This window comes from Lissotriton vulgaris, chromosome 11 (assembly GCF_964263255.1).
Source record: "Lissotriton vulgaris chromosome 11, aLisVul1.2, whole genome shotgun sequence".
NCBI classification, from domain to species: Eukaryota; Metazoa; Chordata; class Amphibia; order Caudata; family Salamandridae; genus Lissotriton; species Lissotriton vulgaris.
In genome coordinates, this window is record NC_141699.1 from 1,094,264,387 (window position 1) to 1,094,284,783 (window position 20,397).

Here is a 20,397-nt window from a genome sequence, read left to right on the forward strand (position 1 = left end):
TCTTAACATTCTATTTTTCAGTGCTGAGAGGGGCTGTGCTATCCTGATGGACAGCCGCAGCCAGCAGGGAGGAGGAGTGGTGGGCACAATAAGTGCGCATGACGGTTTGGCCTGTCTTCTTAGGACGGCCAACCCGTCAGGCGCACTTAGCATTTCTCCACCCCCAGGCATAGCCTGAGCAGCAAACCAGTCCGATCAGACCAATCTATGCTGGTAAAACTATTACAAGCATGACAGCAGCTTTGTGATTGGCTTAGGGGAGTCCGGGTGCAAGTGTGCTACAGGGAGTTAGCAAAAGAAGAGGACGGAGCAGATGCGATAGCCGTACACAGGGAAGTGACCTTTTATTTTTCTGCCCCACCCGCTGCCCCAACACTGTGGGTCGCCAGCAGCCTCGGCTGGCATAACAATGCATCCTTCCTTACTTGGCCTACTCCCAAAGGCTCACACTGTGACCAGGTGAACGACCTTTCCAATGGGTTTAGTCAACAAAATGTAAATATTCAGAATGTTGCTGCAGACCAGCTCTTAGTGTGAACTGGTGGGGCATCGTCACTCTTGTCTTGAGGACTCTGCACTGGCTGTCTGTCAGAAGAAGAATCTCTTTCCAAGCGCTCTGCGCTGCTCATCGGGGAACCCTTATACCAGGAAGCTTGAATCAAGAATGAACTGCTTCATAGACACCCCTTTTAGAGGAACCGACTTCTTGATTAAAAAACATGCAATCTATGGAACTCCCTACCAAGAAAGGACGGATAATCATCAGCAACCTCAACTTCTGAAAAGCACCAAAAACCTGGCTTTTTGTCCACATCATTTGGCTCAACTTACCATGAGTCTATAGATTCTCAGGTCTTTAGACTCCATAAGATTTAGCTACTATGAGCTGAGGAAACCCTGTCACTTTGGATTAAAATCTGGATGGCCCTACCAGGTGGCTCAGCCAGTGGGTCTGGCCACGGTTGCCGCTTGCCCTACCCACTAAACCCCCACTGCATGTCCTTCCAATGAACTGATGGGAAAGCCCTCATTGCACCAACAACAGGGGTGGGTTCTTGTGTTTTTTCCTCGCTGCCAAGGCCCTTGTAATATTAACCTCACTGATCACATCAATGTCCTCACCTTTCACTTCCACTTACAACCCTGTTCATGCAAAGATGGCGTGTAGTTGCATGTGTGTCTGTGTCTGTCCCCACTCTTCACAGCAGCCCATGCGTATGTACCCTACCAGTCCGCTCAAACCTCACAAACCGCACCCAGCTGGTCCCATTTAGGACAAACTACAAACATCTCCTCCACAACCATGCACTCAAAGGCGCCAAGAGTAGTATGAAGCCGTAGATAAACAACACAAAGAACCAGATTCACAAAGGTAACTTATGCGTAGTAAAGTTACGAGTGCGGAGTCTGCACACGGCACACTCTCGGCAGTGAGCTATGAGAAGACTCCGCCGTGAGTGCGAAGACTCCGCCGTGAGTGCGAAGACTCCGCCGTGAGTGCGAAGACTCCGTCGGGAGTGCGAAGACTCCGCCGTGAGTGCAAAGACTCCGCCGTGAGTGCGAAGACTCCGCCGTGAGTGCGAAGACTCCGCCCTGAGTGCGAAGAGTCCGCTGTGAGTGCGAAGACTCCGCCGCGAGTGCGAAGACTCTGCCGTGAGTGCGAAGACTCCGCCCTGAGTGCGAAGACTCCGCCGTGAGTGCGAAGACTCCGCCGTGAGTGCGAAGACTCCGCCGTGAGTGCGAAGACTCCGCCGTAAGTGCGAAGACTCCGCCGTGAGTGCGAAGACTCCGCCGTGAGTGCGAAGACTCCGCCGTGAGTGCAGAGACTGCGCACTCGTAACTTTACCACACGTAATTTACCTTTGTGAATTTGGCCCATATATAGGAGCTCCCCACTAGACAAGCCATATAGTCTGCCAAGGTGTAGGAAAAAGCAACAACACTACCATAGAATAAAATTCAGTACAATGTTTATTTATAGCACCGTGACAGATTTCATACCAAGGAAACAATCAAACCACATAGCAGACTTTGGAAGTGTCTTACACTGAATATTAGTGTGCAACAAATTAAAATCTGTGTGTTGATGTGGAGATTTACACAGCACATATGGAGCTTATGTTCTATCTGTGTACAATCAGAAGGCCTCCTGCATCTGAGTGAGCAAGATGGGGAGTTTGGCAGATTTGATCAGGGGTCCTACAGTGGTGTAACTCTGTGCTACAGGGAATTAAATACACTCTCCCAAATAAAAATAGGGTGTCCAAAAATATTTCGGAGTTCCGTAACCTCAGAAAGGATGTCCCTGAGTAACTCATTAAACACTATAGGGGCCGATTCACAGAACTAACTTAAGGCAAAATCCTAAACTTACTACTTTTGGTATTCACAGAAGTTAGGATTTTGTTTTAAATTTATCTTAAAACAGACTTAAGTTAGGATTTTGTCTTAAGTCTGTCTTAAATCTGTCTTAAGTCTGTTTTAAGACAAAATCCTAACTTCTGTGAATACCAAAATTAGTAAATTTAGGATTTTGTCTTAAGTTCGTTCTGTGAATCGGGCCCTATAGTGTTCAGTGACCTAGGGACATTACGTGATACGTCAAGTCAAGTAAGCTTTATTCGATTTATATAAATCATAAAAGCACAAAAAACACACATTTCCAATACAGAGCATTAAAAGGAAACAGTAAGGGATACTTTAACCCATGTGCTACCTAGCAGACCTGCTCAGTGAAAACAGGAACCCCAAAATAAGGGGACCTGGGAGTCCAGTGCGTAGGGGAGCACAGCTGCAAAAGCGGGTGATGCAGTTACCTATGTGCCACCAGCAGTCACAAAAACTGGGAAAAACAGTTGTTTATAGGTTTTGGCACTTACAAACTTCCAAAAAGAGTTGAAAAAATGATGTGTCAGGCTTGATTAATATTAGCAAACAAACATATTTGTACAAAGGTTTCTTGGCGTTTTGCCATCAACACCAGAGGCTCAGGTCTAAAAGGAAAAACACTTGAATCAATTTTATATGAAATTGCGTAGGACCCAGCAACTGTTCAGTCGAGATGGATATTCAACTCTCAAAGGGTTGTTTTCCTTGGGGTTATTTAAGAATCCCCAGAGTCAAGTTGAAGTGAAGGAGCTCAGAATCCGGGACATGAGGAACAATTCTTCTCTAGAAGGCATTAACAAACTTTCTAGGCAGCATTATAATGGGATAATTGCCCAGAAACCAGTTATGGATCCAAAGAGTAAGGTGAAAATCCAAAGAGAGGGTGATGAAGGAACACCTCAATGAGAATTCCTTAGTGGTGCAATACGTTGCTTTCCTGAAGCAGTGGGGGTTTAGGACACATGTAAGGATTATGTTTAAAAAAATAAAACTAATAAAACATTAATGACGTTGCCTATTTTACTTCAAAGCCATGTTGTCTGACAGACTTTGTGCTGTAATATTATAATGAGTATATTGAAAAGAGGTTAAGATCAAAGGGGTTGAAAATGCTGCGAGAATCACACTCTGATTGGCCTGGTACCCATTATTATATTAGACTTTAGTTGTGGGAAGGAGGCCAATATTGACAGTTAGTGCCTTCTTCATAAGTGAGCTGAATGGTCAGAAAAGTCTAAAGCTTCCATGGCATGTCCTAAATGTTAAGAACTTACAAAGGCATGGATTTTTAAAAAGTTATCTGGGAGACATGGGACATGAGTGTTGCTGTTGCATGTAATTCAGCAAAAGACACACAATTGATGGACGGATGTATGTAATTCTGCATCATCTTTATAGCACAAACCTAGCTAGAGATCAGCAGAGCACCAGACAGCATCCCTGGGCCCTCATTTATAATGAGGGCAGGAAGTAACTTGGCTTCTATTGTGTAGGGTGGTTGTGCATCTTAAAGAGATGGTTCTTCCCTTTATTTCTGACTTGTAGAAAGTCAGAGCCAGTCTGATTTCGGTGGGGATGTCACAGGTCCTTGGTGTAGGGATGGTCTCCTTTCCGGTCTTACTTACATATCTTTGTCTTCAGTCTGGTGATGTCCTACCTCCTTCTAAGGTTCTGACTGCCTGAGACAATTTGTCTTCTCACATAAGCAGGGTGTTGTATCTGAATGCCTTGTAGATGATGCCGCTGGACATGAAGGTGCTGTGGGCCTCGGGGGAGCTAATGTGGTTCCTGCAGAGTTTGGGTAACAGGATGGAAGTTCTACTGGCCCTTTATGAGGCTTGTGGAAGGATAAAGGATCCATTCAAGGATGTCATTATAATATCAGGGAGGCTGTTGAGAAGAACGTTGCCTCTATCCTGGTGGAAGGTAGCCGGTTGTGCACTGTACTTATGAAGCAGGGTGGGAAGGGTTTCTTTTTTCAGGATGCATAGTTGACGCCATTCTTTTATTCAGGATGCACCGCTGGCCCCTTTCTCTTTTCAGGATTGACCACTGGTACCTTTCTCTTTTCAGGATGCACAGCTGGCACCCTTCTCTTTGCAGGGTAGACCGGTGGCACTCGTCTCTTTTCAGGATGCACATCTGGCATCTTTCTCTTTTATGGATGCACATCTGGCACCTTTCTCTTTTCAAGATGGACCACTATCACCATTTTCTTTTTCAGGGTGGATGCTGGCTTTTTTCTCTTTTCAGAATGGACAGCTGGTGCCTTTTTTCCCAGGATGGACCACTGGCTCCTTTTCTTTTCAGGTTGCACAGCTGGCAACTTTCCTTTTCCAGGGTAGACCGCTGGCACCTTTCTCTCTTCAGGATGCCCATCTGGCAACTTTCTCTTTCAGAATGGACAGCTGGTAACCTTTTTCCCCAGGATGAACCACTGACCCCTTTTTTCAGGTTGCACATCTGGCACCTTTCTCTCTTCTGGATGGACCACTATCACCTTTTTCTTTTTCAGGGTGGATGCTGGTACCTTTCTCTTTTCAGGATGAACCACTGGCACTTTTCTTTCTTCTGGATGCACAGCTGGCACCTTTCTCTCTTCGGGATGCACATCTGGCACCGTTCCCTCTTCAGGATGCACATCTGGCATCTTTCTCTCTTCAGGGTACAGAGATGGCACCTTTCTCTCTTCAGGATGCACCTCTGGCACATTTCTCTCATCTGGAAGCACAGCTGGCACCTTTCTCTCTTCAGGATGCACATCTGGCACCGTTCCCTCTTCAGGATGCACATCTGGCACCTTTCTCTCTTCAGGGTACAGAGAAGGCACCTTTCCCTCTTCAGGATGCACCTCTGGCACATTTCTCTATTCTGGATGCACAGCTGGCACCTTTCTCTCTTCAGGATGCACATCTGGCACCATTCTCTCTTCAGGATGCACATCTGGCAATGTTCTCTCTTCAGAATGCAGAGCTGGCACCTTTCTCTCTTCAGGGTGTACAGATGGCACATTTCTCTCTTCTGGATGCACATCTGGCACAATTCTCCCTTGAGGATGCACATTTAGCACATTTCTTTCTTCAGGGTGCACAGTTGGCACCTTTCTATTATCAGCATGTACAGGTGGCCCCTTTCTCTCTTCAGCATGCACATCTGGCACATTTCTCTCTTCAGGATGCACAGCTGCACCGTTCTCTCTTCAGGGTGCACAGCTGGCACCTTCTATTTTCAGCATGCACAGGTGGCACCTTTCTCTCTTCAGGATGCATATCTGGCACCTTTTTCTCTTCAGGATGCACATCTGGCACCTTTCTCTCTTCAGGATGCATATCTGGCACCTTTTTCTCTTCAGGATGCACAGCTGGCACCTTTCTCTCTTCGGGCCACACAGCTGGCACATTTCTCTGGCTGCGGGGGCCTTTGTTATGCCTTTGGCTCTAGCCAACTGAAAAAGACAGAATTATCCTTCTTGACACCAGCGCCAGGCCCGATGGGAGCTGACATCAATCCCAAGTGACCCCCAGCAGACAGAAAACACAAAATGACTTGAGGCCTGAGTTAAAGGTTGGTAGATGTGTCAAATGTGATGGATAACCTGTTTACCTTATTTTATGTGCTAAGAGATATATAATTTGGTAGACGGAATACCCATCATGTTTGTTACAGAGTAAGCCGTCCACCAAACTATAAATCAGGCCGTTACTTCCACCCTCAACACAGACCTTTCCTTCAAAGAACACATCACTAAGAAATCCAGACAGCATTGTGCCAGCTGTGACAGGTGTGCCTCCTGAAATGAGAAAGATGCCAGATGTACATCCTGAAGAGGGAAAGGTTCCAGCTGTGTATCCTGAAGACAGAAAGGTGCCAGCTGAGCACCCTGAAAAGAGAAAGGTGCCGGCTGTGCACCCTGAAGAGAGAAAGGTGCCAGCTGTGTATCCTGAAGAGAGAAATGTGCCAGATGTGCACGCTGAAGAGAGAAAGGTGCCAGATGTGCTCGCTGAAGAGAGAAAGGTGCCAGCTGTGCAACCTGAAGAGAGAAATGTGCCAGATGTGCATACTGAAGAAAGGTGCCCGATGTGCCTCCTGAAAAGGGAAAGATGCCAGATGTGCATCCTGAAGTGAGAAAGGTGCCAGCTGTGTATCCGGAAGACAGAAAGGTGCTAGGTGTGCATCCTGAAGAAAGGTGCCAGAAGTGCATCCTGAAGAAAGGTGCCAGATGTGCATCCTGAAGAAAGGTGCCAGGTGTGCAACCTGAAGAAAGGTGCCAGGTGTGCATCCTGAAGAGAGAAAGATGCCAGATGTGCATCCTGAAGAAATGTGCCAGCTGTGCACCCTGAAGAGAGAAAGGTGCCAGCTGTGTATCCGGAAGACAGAAAGGTGCTAGGTGTGCATCCTGAAGGAAGGTGCCAGATGTGCATCCTGAAGAAAGGTGCCAGATGTGCATCCTGAAGAAAGGTGCCAGATGTGCATCCTGAAGAAAGGTGCCAGGTGTGCAACCTGAAGAAAGGTGCCAGATGTGCATCCTGAAGAGAGAAAGATGCCAGATGTGCATCCTGAAGAAATGTGCCAGCTGTGCACCCTGAAGAGAGAAAGGTGCCAGCTGTGCAGGGGGTCACATTGTTCTCCTCTAAGGAGGCCCCCTCTGCTGGCCAGCTGAAAACACATAAAACACTCAGAAGCAGAAAGGCAGTTAGAGAATGGGTAACGGTGACCCCTATCCTTACCTTCCAGGGGGGAGGGGTGAGGGTTTGTTACGCCACTGGCTAGAGCTTCAGGTAGGGGCTCTCGGCAGGTTCTTATAGCTGTCTGTTCAGAGAACGGGGCGAACACGACCTACGCCCCCTCACCACATCTTCACAACCTCACTCTCTGACATTCACGTGGTGCCTGCTTTCACGTCACGAAAACTGAGACTGTCATGATATACATTGCCATTTACATAGTAATTCTATATTTTATGTGCATTTTAAGCCCAGGTTCAAGATTGTGTTATAATTGGGGGTTTGCATTTGTGCAACAGTTGCCAGTGAGTCCCACAGGCGCTCATTTGAGTGAACTGGGCCTTTTTTGATCCTGAAAATCTGCTTTTTGACAGTCCAATACTGTTGTGCAAACAGTGTGAGACTGCTGCCCGTTTACACAACACTCAGGGGCTGTCTGGGCGTGTGAGGGGGGGGGGGGATGAGAGAGGTGTGTCAGGGCTTTACGTGGGGGAGGTGCTCAGCACCAGAAGCATTTAAAAGAGATTTTGAAATTGGCAAATTACAGAAATTCTACGTCTTGTTTTCTAGCTCTTACCTTTGTGTGTATGCATCTGCTAAAAACCTAGCAGGAAGGCAGTGGAGCACTGGACAGTGTTAAAGACAAGCATACAAATCAATCAGGCACATGCATCACCCATTTTTGCGAGCGCAAACTGTGCGATTCACAAAAATCGGCCTTTAGAGCCCGCAAAAAGCGCAATTGCGATGCAGCAAGGTTCAAGGTCCTCGCAATTTGAGAATTTGCAAATAATTGTGATTTCTCAAATTGCGATTGCATTTAAGGGATCACAGTTTGCGATTCCTTAAATGCAATGCAAGAACCACTTTAAAATAGAGATTTCGCTATTAGGGGGTGAAAATTACCATGAAGCTGAACTTGATGGTAATTTGCAAAAACGTCGAAAAATGCACTAAAGTGCATTTTTCAAAGTTGTAGGTTACACACACACACACATGCTCTTGGGACATGTGTGTGTGCAACATATGTGCACAGAGCAATTTCAGGGGTGCAACAGTGTGTCCTTTGGACACCCTTGCACCCTTGAAACTGCAAGCGCAATTTGCGGGTACCTATTGGTACTCTCAGATTGCGAATGCAATCTACCATTCATTCCTATGGGCCTGTATTTTAATAGCGATTCCTACTTGCATAGGCTTTTGAGAGTCCTTAATTGCGATTCTTTAATAATCACAATTAAGGCTCACAAAATCTTTTCTTGAGGCATGTGCCTGAATGTGTGATAGAAAGGTAGAGTGTTTTTTGGTCTGTTAATGCAGTGTGATGCCGTGTTTTTAAAGAGCTGCATCTTCAACTTCGTCCTTATTGGAGCAACACTGGGGGGTCCTGATGAAAATGGGGGTGTAGTTTCAGATTCTGGGTGCACAGATGGAAAACACCTGTTGCTGTGGGCTTTTTATACTTCTTAGTCTGCAGTCTGTGTCGTGGCTGCGTGCGTGCAGAGAACCTCCAGAGATGGCGAGCTTGCAAGATAAGTGGGAAGACTGGCCATGAGGACTTTGAAAATGGTGCGGTCTGGCCAGGGGAGCCAATGAAGTTTCATCAGGATGATGGTGATTGGACAATATTTCTTCAGGCTTGGATGAGACATGCTGCATCATGTCTGATGACCTTAAGGGGTACCAGTGCGGAGTCTGGGAGGCCATGAGGCAGATGTAAGAGTGTTAGGTGTTGAACAGCTGTTCTAAAAGTTGCCTTCTGGACGAAAATATTTGCCCCCTAGAGGAGACAGATTGTACCAGGTCATTGTTTTTTGGTGTCTGCGGTGAATCCAAGTGACTTGGCACTCTTTAAAAGTTGGGGTTCAAATCTTCACAGGGTCATGTCATTGAGCCAGGTTTGTACTATTTCTTGTTTGTTGTTCTTGGTAAATGAGAGGGGTTCTCTCTTGGTTGGGATGACCTTCAGGTAGGCATGGGACACCCATGTATGGCTGATGCACTCCCAGTGTTAGAGACATAGGGGGCGATTCACAGAACTAACTTAAGACAAAATCCTAAACTTACTACTTTTGGTATTCACAGAAGTTAGGATTTTGTCTTAAGTTTGTCTTAAGACAGACTTAAGTTAGGATTTTGTCTTAAATCTGTCTTAAGACAAACTTAAGACAAAATCCTAACTTCTGTGAATACCAAAAGTAGTAAGTTTAGGATTTTATCTTAAGTTAGTTTCTGTGAATCGGGCCCATAGAATGTCTAAAGCAGAGTATACGTTCAGGTAGAGATGTGTCTCATTGCCGTATTGGAGAATCTTGATATTATTATCCGTGAGTAGAGCACCACACGGCTCCATGGGCTTGAATATTAAAGAAAGTAAAATGGCCGGAGACGGCACCTTCCCTGGAACACTTACTAGCACCCGGGTGGGAGCGACTGTATCCATTCACATTGATCATTTACAGACTACATCAGTTGTAGTTAAGCAGAATCCGCGTTTAATGAGGTTTCCTAGGAATACAAGAACACTGTGGTCTCAGGAGTGTACTTTATTTCATTGGTGCACAAGGAGAACAAAGGAGTGGTTCAAATTGTGTAGTGCAATAGATTCTCCACTTTGCAGCACCTGGTTGCATATTTATGAGCAGGCAGCACAAGTAGCATATATTAAGGCAGGAAACATCAGCACATTAGGATAAGAGGAGCTTGAAAACCACCCAGACACACCATGGTGGCTGAAAAGGGCCAATCATTTCCTTACTCTGCAGGGCTTGTGATTGGCAGTCGTGCGGAAGGGACAGAACCAATAGGGGATTGGCACAAATGGTGAAAGGTCGATTTTGTACAACTTTTTAAATTAAACAATTACCTAGTTTGTGGTAGCCATATTAGACATATTTAAAAAGTACTTAAAAAGCACACTGACAGTGGGGGCTAGAAAAGGTGCACTGGTGTGTTATTGGTTCCAATTTTAGCTAATTACAATGCTCTACTTTTTGTGACCCCACTGCACTGAAGCCACCAACACACAAGGTCCAAACGAAAACAATACAGCAAAAGGAGCATTCAATTGCAATCAATCAATTTCCTTTCAATAATCCCTGGGATTATATGCTTCTCCAACACTTCATCCAATAGTCCTGATCAAGGTGAAAGCACCACACTTCATCCAATCGTCATGATCCCATTCAAAGTAGAAGTTCAGGAGTCTGGTATATATCTTGGCATCCAATTTTATTAAAATATTGCAATTTGACAGAAGTAATCCATACAGCTCAGCCAACGCGTTTCGTCCCACATGGGACTTCATCAGGGCGTCATCATTCTGGCTTCCCAGTCAAAGTGCCCATTAGGTCTACACCTATGGGCGAAGTGTTGGAGAAGACTATAATCCCTGGGATTATTGAAAGGACATTGATTGATTGAAATTGAACACTCCTTTTGCAGCAATATTTAAAAAGTAGCATAAAGTAGCATAAAATTCATTATTCGAAATGTATACTTTACAAAGAAATACTTGAGACATAAAATCAATATACATCGGGTTTACAGGAGTGGACTGGTTCATAGGGAAATGCCTTGTCACACAGAAGGGGCATTCACATATCAGGCCTGCAACAATATCCCTCTGGGCGTTGCAGAATGTTCACAGAGAATAAAACATTGAACACAACCATGGAGCGGTAGCACAGTGTGCAGAACTGGTGGTGTTTGGGGTGTATCCATCAGACACTATGCAAGAGCATGTTGCTTGTGTTGTGTCTAAATAAGTTTTGAAAGTTTGCGGACACAGGAGTGCTTTTACTTGCTTGCGGTCGGTAGGTTGGGTCATGTCTACTGAGGATAGTGTTTTCTTCACTAACAGTCTTTGCTCTCCCAGTTTAGATTTCCCTTTCTCTTGGTGGATTGTTTGCTGTTGACCTGTTGACTTGTCCTGGTGTGGTGGGGATACTATCTGTTAGCAAAGCTCTTGTCCGGCAAGCCTAATGCCATCACATTTAGAGAGGCAGCCTGTTTTTGAGTAATTTGTTTTTATTACGTGGTGTTTTGGGGTTGCTCCATGTCCGGTGGTTTACAATAGTATATATTTAAATAAATAATATTTAGTGTGCATGTTGGGTGTTTTCTTGTGTCTGTGTGTAAATGTGTGTGTGCATGTTGTACTGCATTGTAATTGCATTTGTGTAGAAGTTACTAACGCTGACGAAGTGTTGAAGCCCTTTTTGTGTGCATAAGTGTGTGTTTTTGAATCTGTGTGTGCTTTTATGTGTTTGCGTGTGCATTTATATATTTATGGAGTTTCAAATTCTTCAAAACATATTGCTCCAGAATGCTAGTTGGCGCAAGGTTGAAACCTAGATTCAGAGTGGTCCAAGAACACCCCCGGGAGTATGGTGGCTCAGATAGGACACCCCAAGGTTCTGGCAGGACACCAGACCTTGCAGTATGGTCTGGAGAAGCTTGGAAGAGCAGAGAGCCTAGTCTAAAAAAAGTGTCACATATTCACTAGATTTTGTTATTGACTCACCATGGTGGAAGGACAAAAGGAAAGCAGCTGGGTCTTTAGAAGACTGCACCTCCTGGACTAGTCACTAAGTAAAACTTATATTGCCCACCTCAAATTATCTGCTGCTTGTAGATCATGAAAATGAATATATGAGCTAGTTGGATGAGAGGCAATATATAAACACACACAGTTGGTACACAAAAGCACGACAGTAAAAAAACGACAGCAGAGAGTCGTTTCTGGTCTTTTATTTCCAGATGTGTTTGACATGCAATTGATGGAAACAGCCGACACGTTTCGCCCAAACATGGGCTTTTTCAGGGCAATGAGATAATGAAATTGGTTACATCCTTAGTTGCTGGGTTAGGAACGGAGAATAAAACCGTTCTAAGTACGGTACTTCGCACTGCCTAAACACAGAGAATTTTTCTCCACTACAAGTATTCTTCACCACGTCTTAGATCGGTTTTATTCTCCGTTGGCTGTTTTCATAAATTGCATGTCAAATACATCTGGAAATAAAAGACCAAAAACTACTCTCTGATGAAGTTTTTTACTGTTGTGCTTTTGTGTAGCAATTGTGCGTGTTTATATATTGCCTCTCATCCAACTAGCTCATGACTCACCATGGTCCCTGTGATGAGGATGTTGTTTCGTGCAAGCTGTTCTTTTCCCTATGAGGTCTTCTATAGAGAAGTCCCCAATGGCCTGTATCAAAGGTGTTTACCCATTCTGTGTCTGTCATACATATGATTCCAAGTCTGTAACTTGAGGTAGTCGGCTTGGTTCCTTAAATAAGGATCTAGTTAGAATCCTCCTATGTATTTTATGTGTTGTGTTGTATGTGTTTGTGTGTGTGTGTGTGTGGGGGGGTTGTGTGCATGTGTGTGTGTGTGTTAGGGTGTGTGCATGTGTTTGTGTCTGTACATATGTGTTCATGAAAGTTCATATGTGTGCATGTCCGTACATGTGTATGTGTGCATGTGGATGTCTGACATTTCACGCACACAGTGTAATGAGGCGTGACACTTTCATCCTATTTTGTTTTGGAGATTCGCTCTCTTCATTACTGCACTCGCACATGGGCAAGGACAAGTCTCCTTACCATACATTACTCTAGTTTTGTTGTTACCAGTGTTGCGCCCTAACTTCAACGGGTGTATCTGAAGAGCATGAATCCATGATAGAGTCACACAGGTATGGTAATGCATGAGTCTAGCCTGCTGCAGGCTGTGCTGTTGGCAGAGAGAGGTTATTGGTCCTGTCGGGACCTGAGTTACCAACGGGTGGTAGGAATTGAAAAGGTAGCTACGATGAGGGAAGAGTCGGTGACCTGAAGCACCGTCACTTGGGTGATAGCGTCATGGTTCATGTTCTTTGGATTCACCACTCTACTGATTCCTGGCAATGACAAATTGTAACACAGCTCTCCCCCTTCTCGTAAGAGTAGCAACACATTGTATCAAGCAGGCTTCTCAAGAGCATTAGTATAGCATGACCCTGGAAGGGAGAACTCAGAGGCGAAGAGCTTTACGATTAGTGCAAATAGAGTGACTAGAAGTGGAAAACCTTGGATTCCCAAAAATAACTTGGGGCAGGTGGATAGTCAGATTCTTCAAAACAGTGGTACCCAGATTAAGAAGTTATAGTGGTAGCTAGGTATCCAGCCACTGTTAAGCCAGTCGTTGGACCAGTCCTACTTCCATATGTACTAGGATGCAGTCTGTGCCGGCGATCACACCACCATCAAAGTCCTGGAGATGATGAAACTGCAAGAGCTCAGGGAGCGGTGGTACCTCTCTACGTAGATGTTATGTGACTCTACAGGTAACGTTTTGGGAAGAAGACATGACTGTCCAGGAAAGAGTCAAAATAAACCAGGTAAGTCCTCCAAATTCAACAGAGCAGTTGTCGCCAAAAGGCTAGTCCAGCACTTCTTCTGGTGCCGATCTTCGGCTAATCCGGTTTTCTGTTTCTGTAGCACAGCGGAGGTGGAAAACGAGCAGCGATGCACAATGCAGACAGAGGAGACACAGGCAACAGATTGAGGAGAGAGAAAGAAAGAGGAAAGGAATTAGTAGTCATGCACGTAGACACCATGCAGAAAACCCAACCACCGCAGAGAGAAAAAGTTAACACAACAGCAGGTTACAATGTTAGATATTTGAGTGCCAAACCAAAGAGCTTGCAGACCAGGTGCCATTGGACTGAGCATCAACCACATGCACCAGAAAACCAGGGAAGGGTTTAGTATAATAAACATGGATCAGTAAGCCAATTTATCAATGTTTAAGACAGGTCAAACATATCAACTTTGCATAAGCAGGAATGGCCATCATCTGCAATTCTCATCTCATTAAAAGAAGTGTAATTCTTTTCCAATTTCTCTCTTTTTTTACCACTTTTTTCAAGCCTTGGTTTCTTTTAATCTTCAGTCATGCATTTAATCTCTTATAGCTTTTTTCATGCTTGTCTGATTTTTTTCTTTTAGATCTTTTATTTGTTTTCTATTGTTTTATGTTCTCTTCGTTGGTTCTCCATGTCCTTTCACCTCTCAAAACGTATGTGTGTTTTGCTGTTTGCTTTCTCTTTTTCTCCTTTTCGGTAATTTACTGCATACAGATTCTTGCAGGTAAAATCACCTTCAAAACTGTTTCCCTAAATGTAAATGTATCCAAATGGGCAACAGCACCAAACAAATAAATATTTTTATACAGCCCAGGTAAGGACATGCGGAAGGTGCGTAGGCAACATGAGTACCCATAAACATTCAAATCCCAACCACCTGGCACTACCTGCACTCTTGGAAAAAATGGTGAAATGCCTGACCTGCTCCAGAGAAAATAAAAATATTGGACCCATTTAAAAAACATGGGACCAGATGTATGACCCTATCAATTTGCAAGTCACAAATTGTGTCGTTTTGTGACTCGTAATTTCCGACTCGCAAATAGGAATGTACAAATGGGTCTCAGACACTGTTTGCGATTCCCAATGGGGTTGCAAATTGCCTGCCTCATTAATATTCATGAGACAGGTGCAATTTGCAACCCCATTGGGAATGGCAGGCACTCCCAGGGATGGTGGCCTGCTTGGGTCAGCAGACCACCATGTCTGTGACTGATTTTTAAATAAAGCAGGTTTTTTTAAAAAATGCAGCCCCTTTTCCTTAAAGAAAAATGTGATGCATTTAAAAAATAAAAATGAAACGTTACTGTTTTATGTTTTAAGAGTAGGCAGTCGTCCGTGGGACCACTGTCTGCTCTTAAAAAACATTCTCAATACCAGTCACAAAGGGGAAGGGGTCCCCTGAGGACCCCTTCCTGTTTGCGAGTGGGTTATCACCCATTTAAAATGGGTGGTAAACTGTGAGTGTTTTGCAGCCGCAATTGCGGCTGCAAAACAATCTTACATTGCAATGCGAGTCGCTATTAGGAAGGGACACCCTTGGCATGCCCCAGCCTAACAGCGGGTCAGAAAGAATATTTTGCAAGTCTGTAAAAGGTTACCTACTCGCTAAATAGGGTTTGTAAATAGGGCAGACCTATGTTGCGGTCGCAAACGGGTCGAATTCCCGTTTGAGACAGCAAAAAACAGTTGTACATCTGTCCCAGGTTCTGCAATAAACTTTGGCTTTCTGGGAGGAAATCCCAGGATTTGTGGCCCTAAATTACATTTTTGACTGTATTAAACCTCGAGTAAGACACATTTTCCATTGTTCTACAGCTACGGGCTTGAGGTGAGAAAGGATTGCAAGGAAGAGCCCAGGTGAGGGGCCTGCCCGAATGGTTGGAGCCCCCACAAGGCAGGATCTCTGAAGATATTTACTAATACTGCGCATGCTCGGCCTCCTGGGGCCCGCCCTTTCAAAAGACAAGAGACGGCAGTACCATAGGTGCACCAGCGATGGTGGACTCACGTTACTTCACGAGGTCTCTTTTCAGTAGACGTGAAATGTTCTATGAAAGAATCCTGAAACACTGTGCAATGCTATTTATTCAGATCCTGAACAGGTAACCACTCTTAAAACAAGCATTGGCCAGTGTTGACACTCACAGTGGAAGCGAGCCAACGGCAGACGTGGGCTGACCCAGTGCTCCAAGCTGTACAGGGGCAGGATGGAAGCAAAATGAAAGAGACTGCTGAACAGTCCAATGGATTAAGAGGGACAGGTCAAAGCTTCTCTATGTATATACATATTTAAATTTATGGTTTTTATTTGCATTACATGAAACTAGGGAAACCGCTAAACTCTGCACCAGACCCAAATAGGTGGGCATGATAGGCTGGCGAAGGACTTTCTCCAAGTTTGACTGGCTTGTAATTGATGTCTACTCGTCTGTGTATTTCCTTATTGGCATGTATGCCTATTGGCTGGTCTTTGATTTCGGTATTGTCTTATTGGCTTGCTAACTATTGGCTTAACTTTGGTCTGGGCATCTCCTTATTGGCTTGCAGGTCTATTGGCTTAACTTGGTCTGAGTATCTCCTCATTGCCTTGTATACCTATTGGCTGGCTTTGACTCCCCAGACAAGGTGAGTACCACTTTCACTGGTGAATCTTGCACACCTGAGCCTCACCAATATTGATCACTTTACCAATGTGCATGTGCGAATGCGCTGCAGAGAACTAGGGAACAGAGTAGATATGTCTTCACTTACTTTTACAAGTGGGGACCAGGTTGCTCCAGGTGCCGTCCTTCTGACACTCGATCTGGAACGAGTCCATCTCAATATCGTCCTTATGGATAAAAAAAGACAAATAATAAATTCATGAGTTTGTAGACGTTGGAGGCTGTCTTACTCTCCAACGCAGGACGAGTAACGCAGGGCTCTAAGTAAAAAAAGGGGTTAGGTTTAAAATCCGCCTTAGATTTCTAATAGGCAATACATCAATCCCTTAACTCTGGAATACCCATGCCATGAAAAATAAGTGTTCTGTGCAGTGTTTCCTCATAAGTATGACTTTGTCACATTTTCCAACTATTCTCCCTTAATACACATATTGTAACAAAATAAGGGTTTCTAGGTCAAACTGATGAAAAGTTACTAAAACTCTACACACATGGCAGTGCAGCAATTGTTACTTTGTAAACTCTAAAAACCCAAAAGTTATATTTGTTACTTTTGAAGTTTCCGATTGATATGGACAGATATTAAACAATGAGGAAGAGTTCCCACATGTTAGTCAATATACCCAACTGATGGATATGGAAAGTACGTTTGCACAGAAAACAATAACCCTACTTAGTTATACATATTTCAGTCAGGGTAGAAATAATAAACCCTTCTTTGTTCTGAAAACCTTTAGTTTCAATATTCATGCACATTTTTTTTACAGGACAGACTTTTGTTCTCAAACCAACAGACATTTAAAGATGGCGCTCTGAGTTTGAGAGGGTCTGAAGCTCATTTTAAAGTCAGGAACCGCATTACAGACAGGGTCAGTGTCAGACCCTTAAGTGTGTGCTCTTGGCCAAAACCAGGACAATGCACAGTATCACATCAAAAGCACTGGTCCCATTGCGGTTGCTAACCCACGCCAACCATGGGGCCAGCACACTTCTGAAAGAGGAACCAGCTGTTTGCAGCTTTTAGTCCATCTTTGAGTGGAGGTGATGGCATGGCCACCGTTTTAAAAAATGTCAGAGCAGTGTTTAATTTGAGCCCGTGGTTTCCGGTACTTGGCACCAACATTTAATTGTGAGCACCAGCGCTTGTGAGAGTCTGCCACATGGTGGCACTGTCTGTATAAGTTAGAGATAAGCACAACAACAGTTGTTTATTAATTCAGTATAAATTAAAAAAAAGACTAATACCTGTCATTCTTATAGGCTGGGGGGCCTGGAATAGTCTGAATTGTCACACTTGTAAGAGTGATTGGTAATAGTTTGGTTGGTACTGCGATTGCCAGCGCTGGCAGGGGCAATGGGTGATGTAAGCTGCCGTGGCCTCCTACCGAGGGCTATGACACGTTATTTTACAAACTAGGCACTGGTTCAGAGAGGCTTCTTCAGGGCCTGTGTAACAATATAGACCTTCTATGCAGCTGCCCCTGATGCCAAACGTAAATTGCCACCAGATTGCCCCTTGAACAACTGGATATGATCCATTTTTCAAGAGGGGTGCGAGAAATTACCTCTCTCCAGGGGTGCATTGCTGCATACTTTCTGTTGAAGGGGAGGTTGGTTTGAGCTGAAACAGAGTATGTAGCAGGGAAGGATGCTTCAGGGTACCCCTCTGCCCTTCACCACCTCTGCTTCTGCAGAGGAGCGTCACCTCACTACTTTCTCGCAGTGCGAGAAGCAGAAACATAAAATGGTATTTTATGTACAGAATGGTATGTCTGGTTGGGGGCGGGCGGGCGGGTGGGTGGGTCGGGTAGGAGTGCCCAATGCAGTGGGTGCTGACTGTTTGGTGCGCCCTCAGGGGCCGTCCAAACCGGTCATGCGCACTCTGCATTTTCTCTATGTAGGCTGCATGCAGCCTACATAGAGAAAATGGCCTCCCTACAGTCACCCGGCTTAGAGCATTCTGCACCAATCACAACACTGCATTGCAGCATTGTGATTGGCTTATGGGAGGGGAGGGAGGATGCCTGCAGCAGGAAAACGCGGGCGCGGGTCCCGGGCAGGAGCGGAGGCGGTGCTGGACCCTGTAACGTAAGTTTAAAAAAAAAATGTAATCCCCCACCCGCGAGACGAGCGAGCCGTGACTGCATCACTGTCAGAATTTCCTTACTTAATACCCAGTCTGAAATGCACTAAAATTATTTTGGCTTAATCCACCAAATAATTTAGGACACTGTCCTGATTGAATTGTTGCTATCTAATTTAGACCCTCCAAAGGAAAACAATTCTAATACATGCTTGAAAAGACCCATTAACATGCAACAAGGTTGATGTCAGTGGTGTACAATGTAGGTCCACGAGGACTGAAGGAACGCAACCTTTCTAAGAATATCGCTCACTATGGAAATGATTCCTATTTGTACTGATATTATGCAAGTGTATTTCTTTGGGATATCTTGAAAAAGTGGACCGACATTGGACACCCCTACTTTATATAAACTAACAGGGGGATGGTCACATATTTGTGCCACCAAAGCAATCCTGTAAAAAAAATATATCACTCTGTGGACACTCTGTGTACTCTTGGTCCATTACCTTACCCTGTGAAGGTTAGGGATGGGGTTTTAGTTAAGTCAGGAGAGTGGCGCTCGTGCTATTGCGTGTACTATCTTGGACCTGTATCGGTATGGTGCTGGCAGGTCGGGGGAGTAACCTGATAACCCCTGGGGATGTGTGAATCACAGGATCTACACTGTAAAGTAGGCACAGCCCTGGGCACACGTGATGAGGATATCTATAGTGTTAAATTCAGTCTTAAATCATTATATAAATGCAGTGGTCGACACCAGTATAAGTTTGAAAAGTTTCTTTATATTGCAGCAACGACTGTGTTGAACAAAACAAACCAGCTGACACGTGTTTCGTCACTAGGAAATGTCCCGTGACTCATCAGGGCTTTATAGCGATTGCATAAAAAGTTGTGCAGGTCCCCTGGAACCGGTGATAATTCCATCCCGGTTGGGGGTGAGCAGAAAACCGAAGGTGATGAGGATGTCGGCGCTGGAAAGCGCTCTGCGCTGGTGTAGAAGAGCGGATGAATAATAGTGGATGCGGGCTAGAATTAAGCCGCGCAGCGTGATCGGAACGAAAGGCTGGGAGGGTACTCCAAGGCGGTTGAAAGGAAGATAGTGCCTGAGCTTACAGGTGGTGGCGATCCAGTGTCTGGCAGCGTGGTGGGTAGCGTGAAGCCAGGTTGGCGGTGGGCGGTGAGTGACGCGGAGCCTAGGTGTGGGAAAAGTTTGGCGATATCGTACAGTGCGCTCACAAGATGGTGCAGGCGCCTGAGGTCTGTAGTTGTGGAAACATCGGGGACACTGGAGCCGTGTGGATAATCATTCCCTCACCCTTGTCCTTGTTGCCATGAATGACACACGCCCCTTACCTTCAGCACGTGGTAGCCGGGGTTGCAGGTAACGAGCGCCTGGTCCTTGAAGGTGTACTTCGACTGTATGGGGTCGATGTTTCCATTGGCCGGCGCCTCTAAGACTGGGCAGGAGTTTCCTGTATGATAAAACACAAAACATGATGAAGTACAAAGTTTGAACACATATTTTACAATACAACCGTTGGTTCTTAAGTCTGAGCTGCCCTCCGTCTGAACCAAACAGGCACTTTTGCAGCAAAATTTCTACAACTCAAGTTCAGGGCCTTAATCAGCTGGTACAGCCCTCTGCAGAGGGCCATAATGTTATAGCACGGTGGACCTGTGGCTAGTGTTTCCAGAGATGTAATCACTGTGGTGGCCCAGCACCTGTGGGCAGAAATCTCTGAAAACAGATTTCTTTGTCTTGATGATTATACCTAGGGGCGGCTCCCCCGTTAAGGTGGAAGAGAATTGCCTCATTAATTAAATTGCCCCTAGAGAAGAAAAATAAAATGGCAATAAAGTTTATTTACTACCTTTTTATTTTTGAATAACCCCGTCCTGAGTCGAGCATCAGGACGGGGGCGGGGCTGCTGCTGACTGGCAGCAGCAGAGAGCAGTGATGGGCATGGCACTTTAAGTTTAAAGTGCGCATGTCTCTTTGGCCGCCCGTCTAGCGACGGCCAGCCAGACATGCACATTTTAAACCTCTCTAACCTAGCTGTCTAAGACAGCTGGATTAAGCATAGCGCTTCAGTGTCCTCAGGAGCAGCGAAGGAGGCCGCT

General features: G+C 45.1%; 1 protein-coding gene across 2 annotated transcripts in view; it reads right to left on the bottom strand.

Annotated features, from left to right (window-relative positions):
- Positions 1-20,397, bottom strand: part of MASP1 (MBL associated serine protease 1) — a 219,026-nt gene that overhangs the window by 119,379 nt on the left and 79,250 nt on the right. For both annotated transcript variants that reach the window (XM_086944618.1, XM_086944619.1), the window contains exons 7-8: positions 19,630-19,748; positions 16,279-16,357 (exon numbers count right to left, since the gene is read on the bottom strand). In XM_086944618.1, the coding sequence (XP_086800744.1) occupies positions 16,279-16,357; positions 19,630-19,748 (198 nt within the window). The remainder of the gene's footprint in view (positions 1-16,278; positions 16,358-19,629; positions 19,749-20,397) is intronic.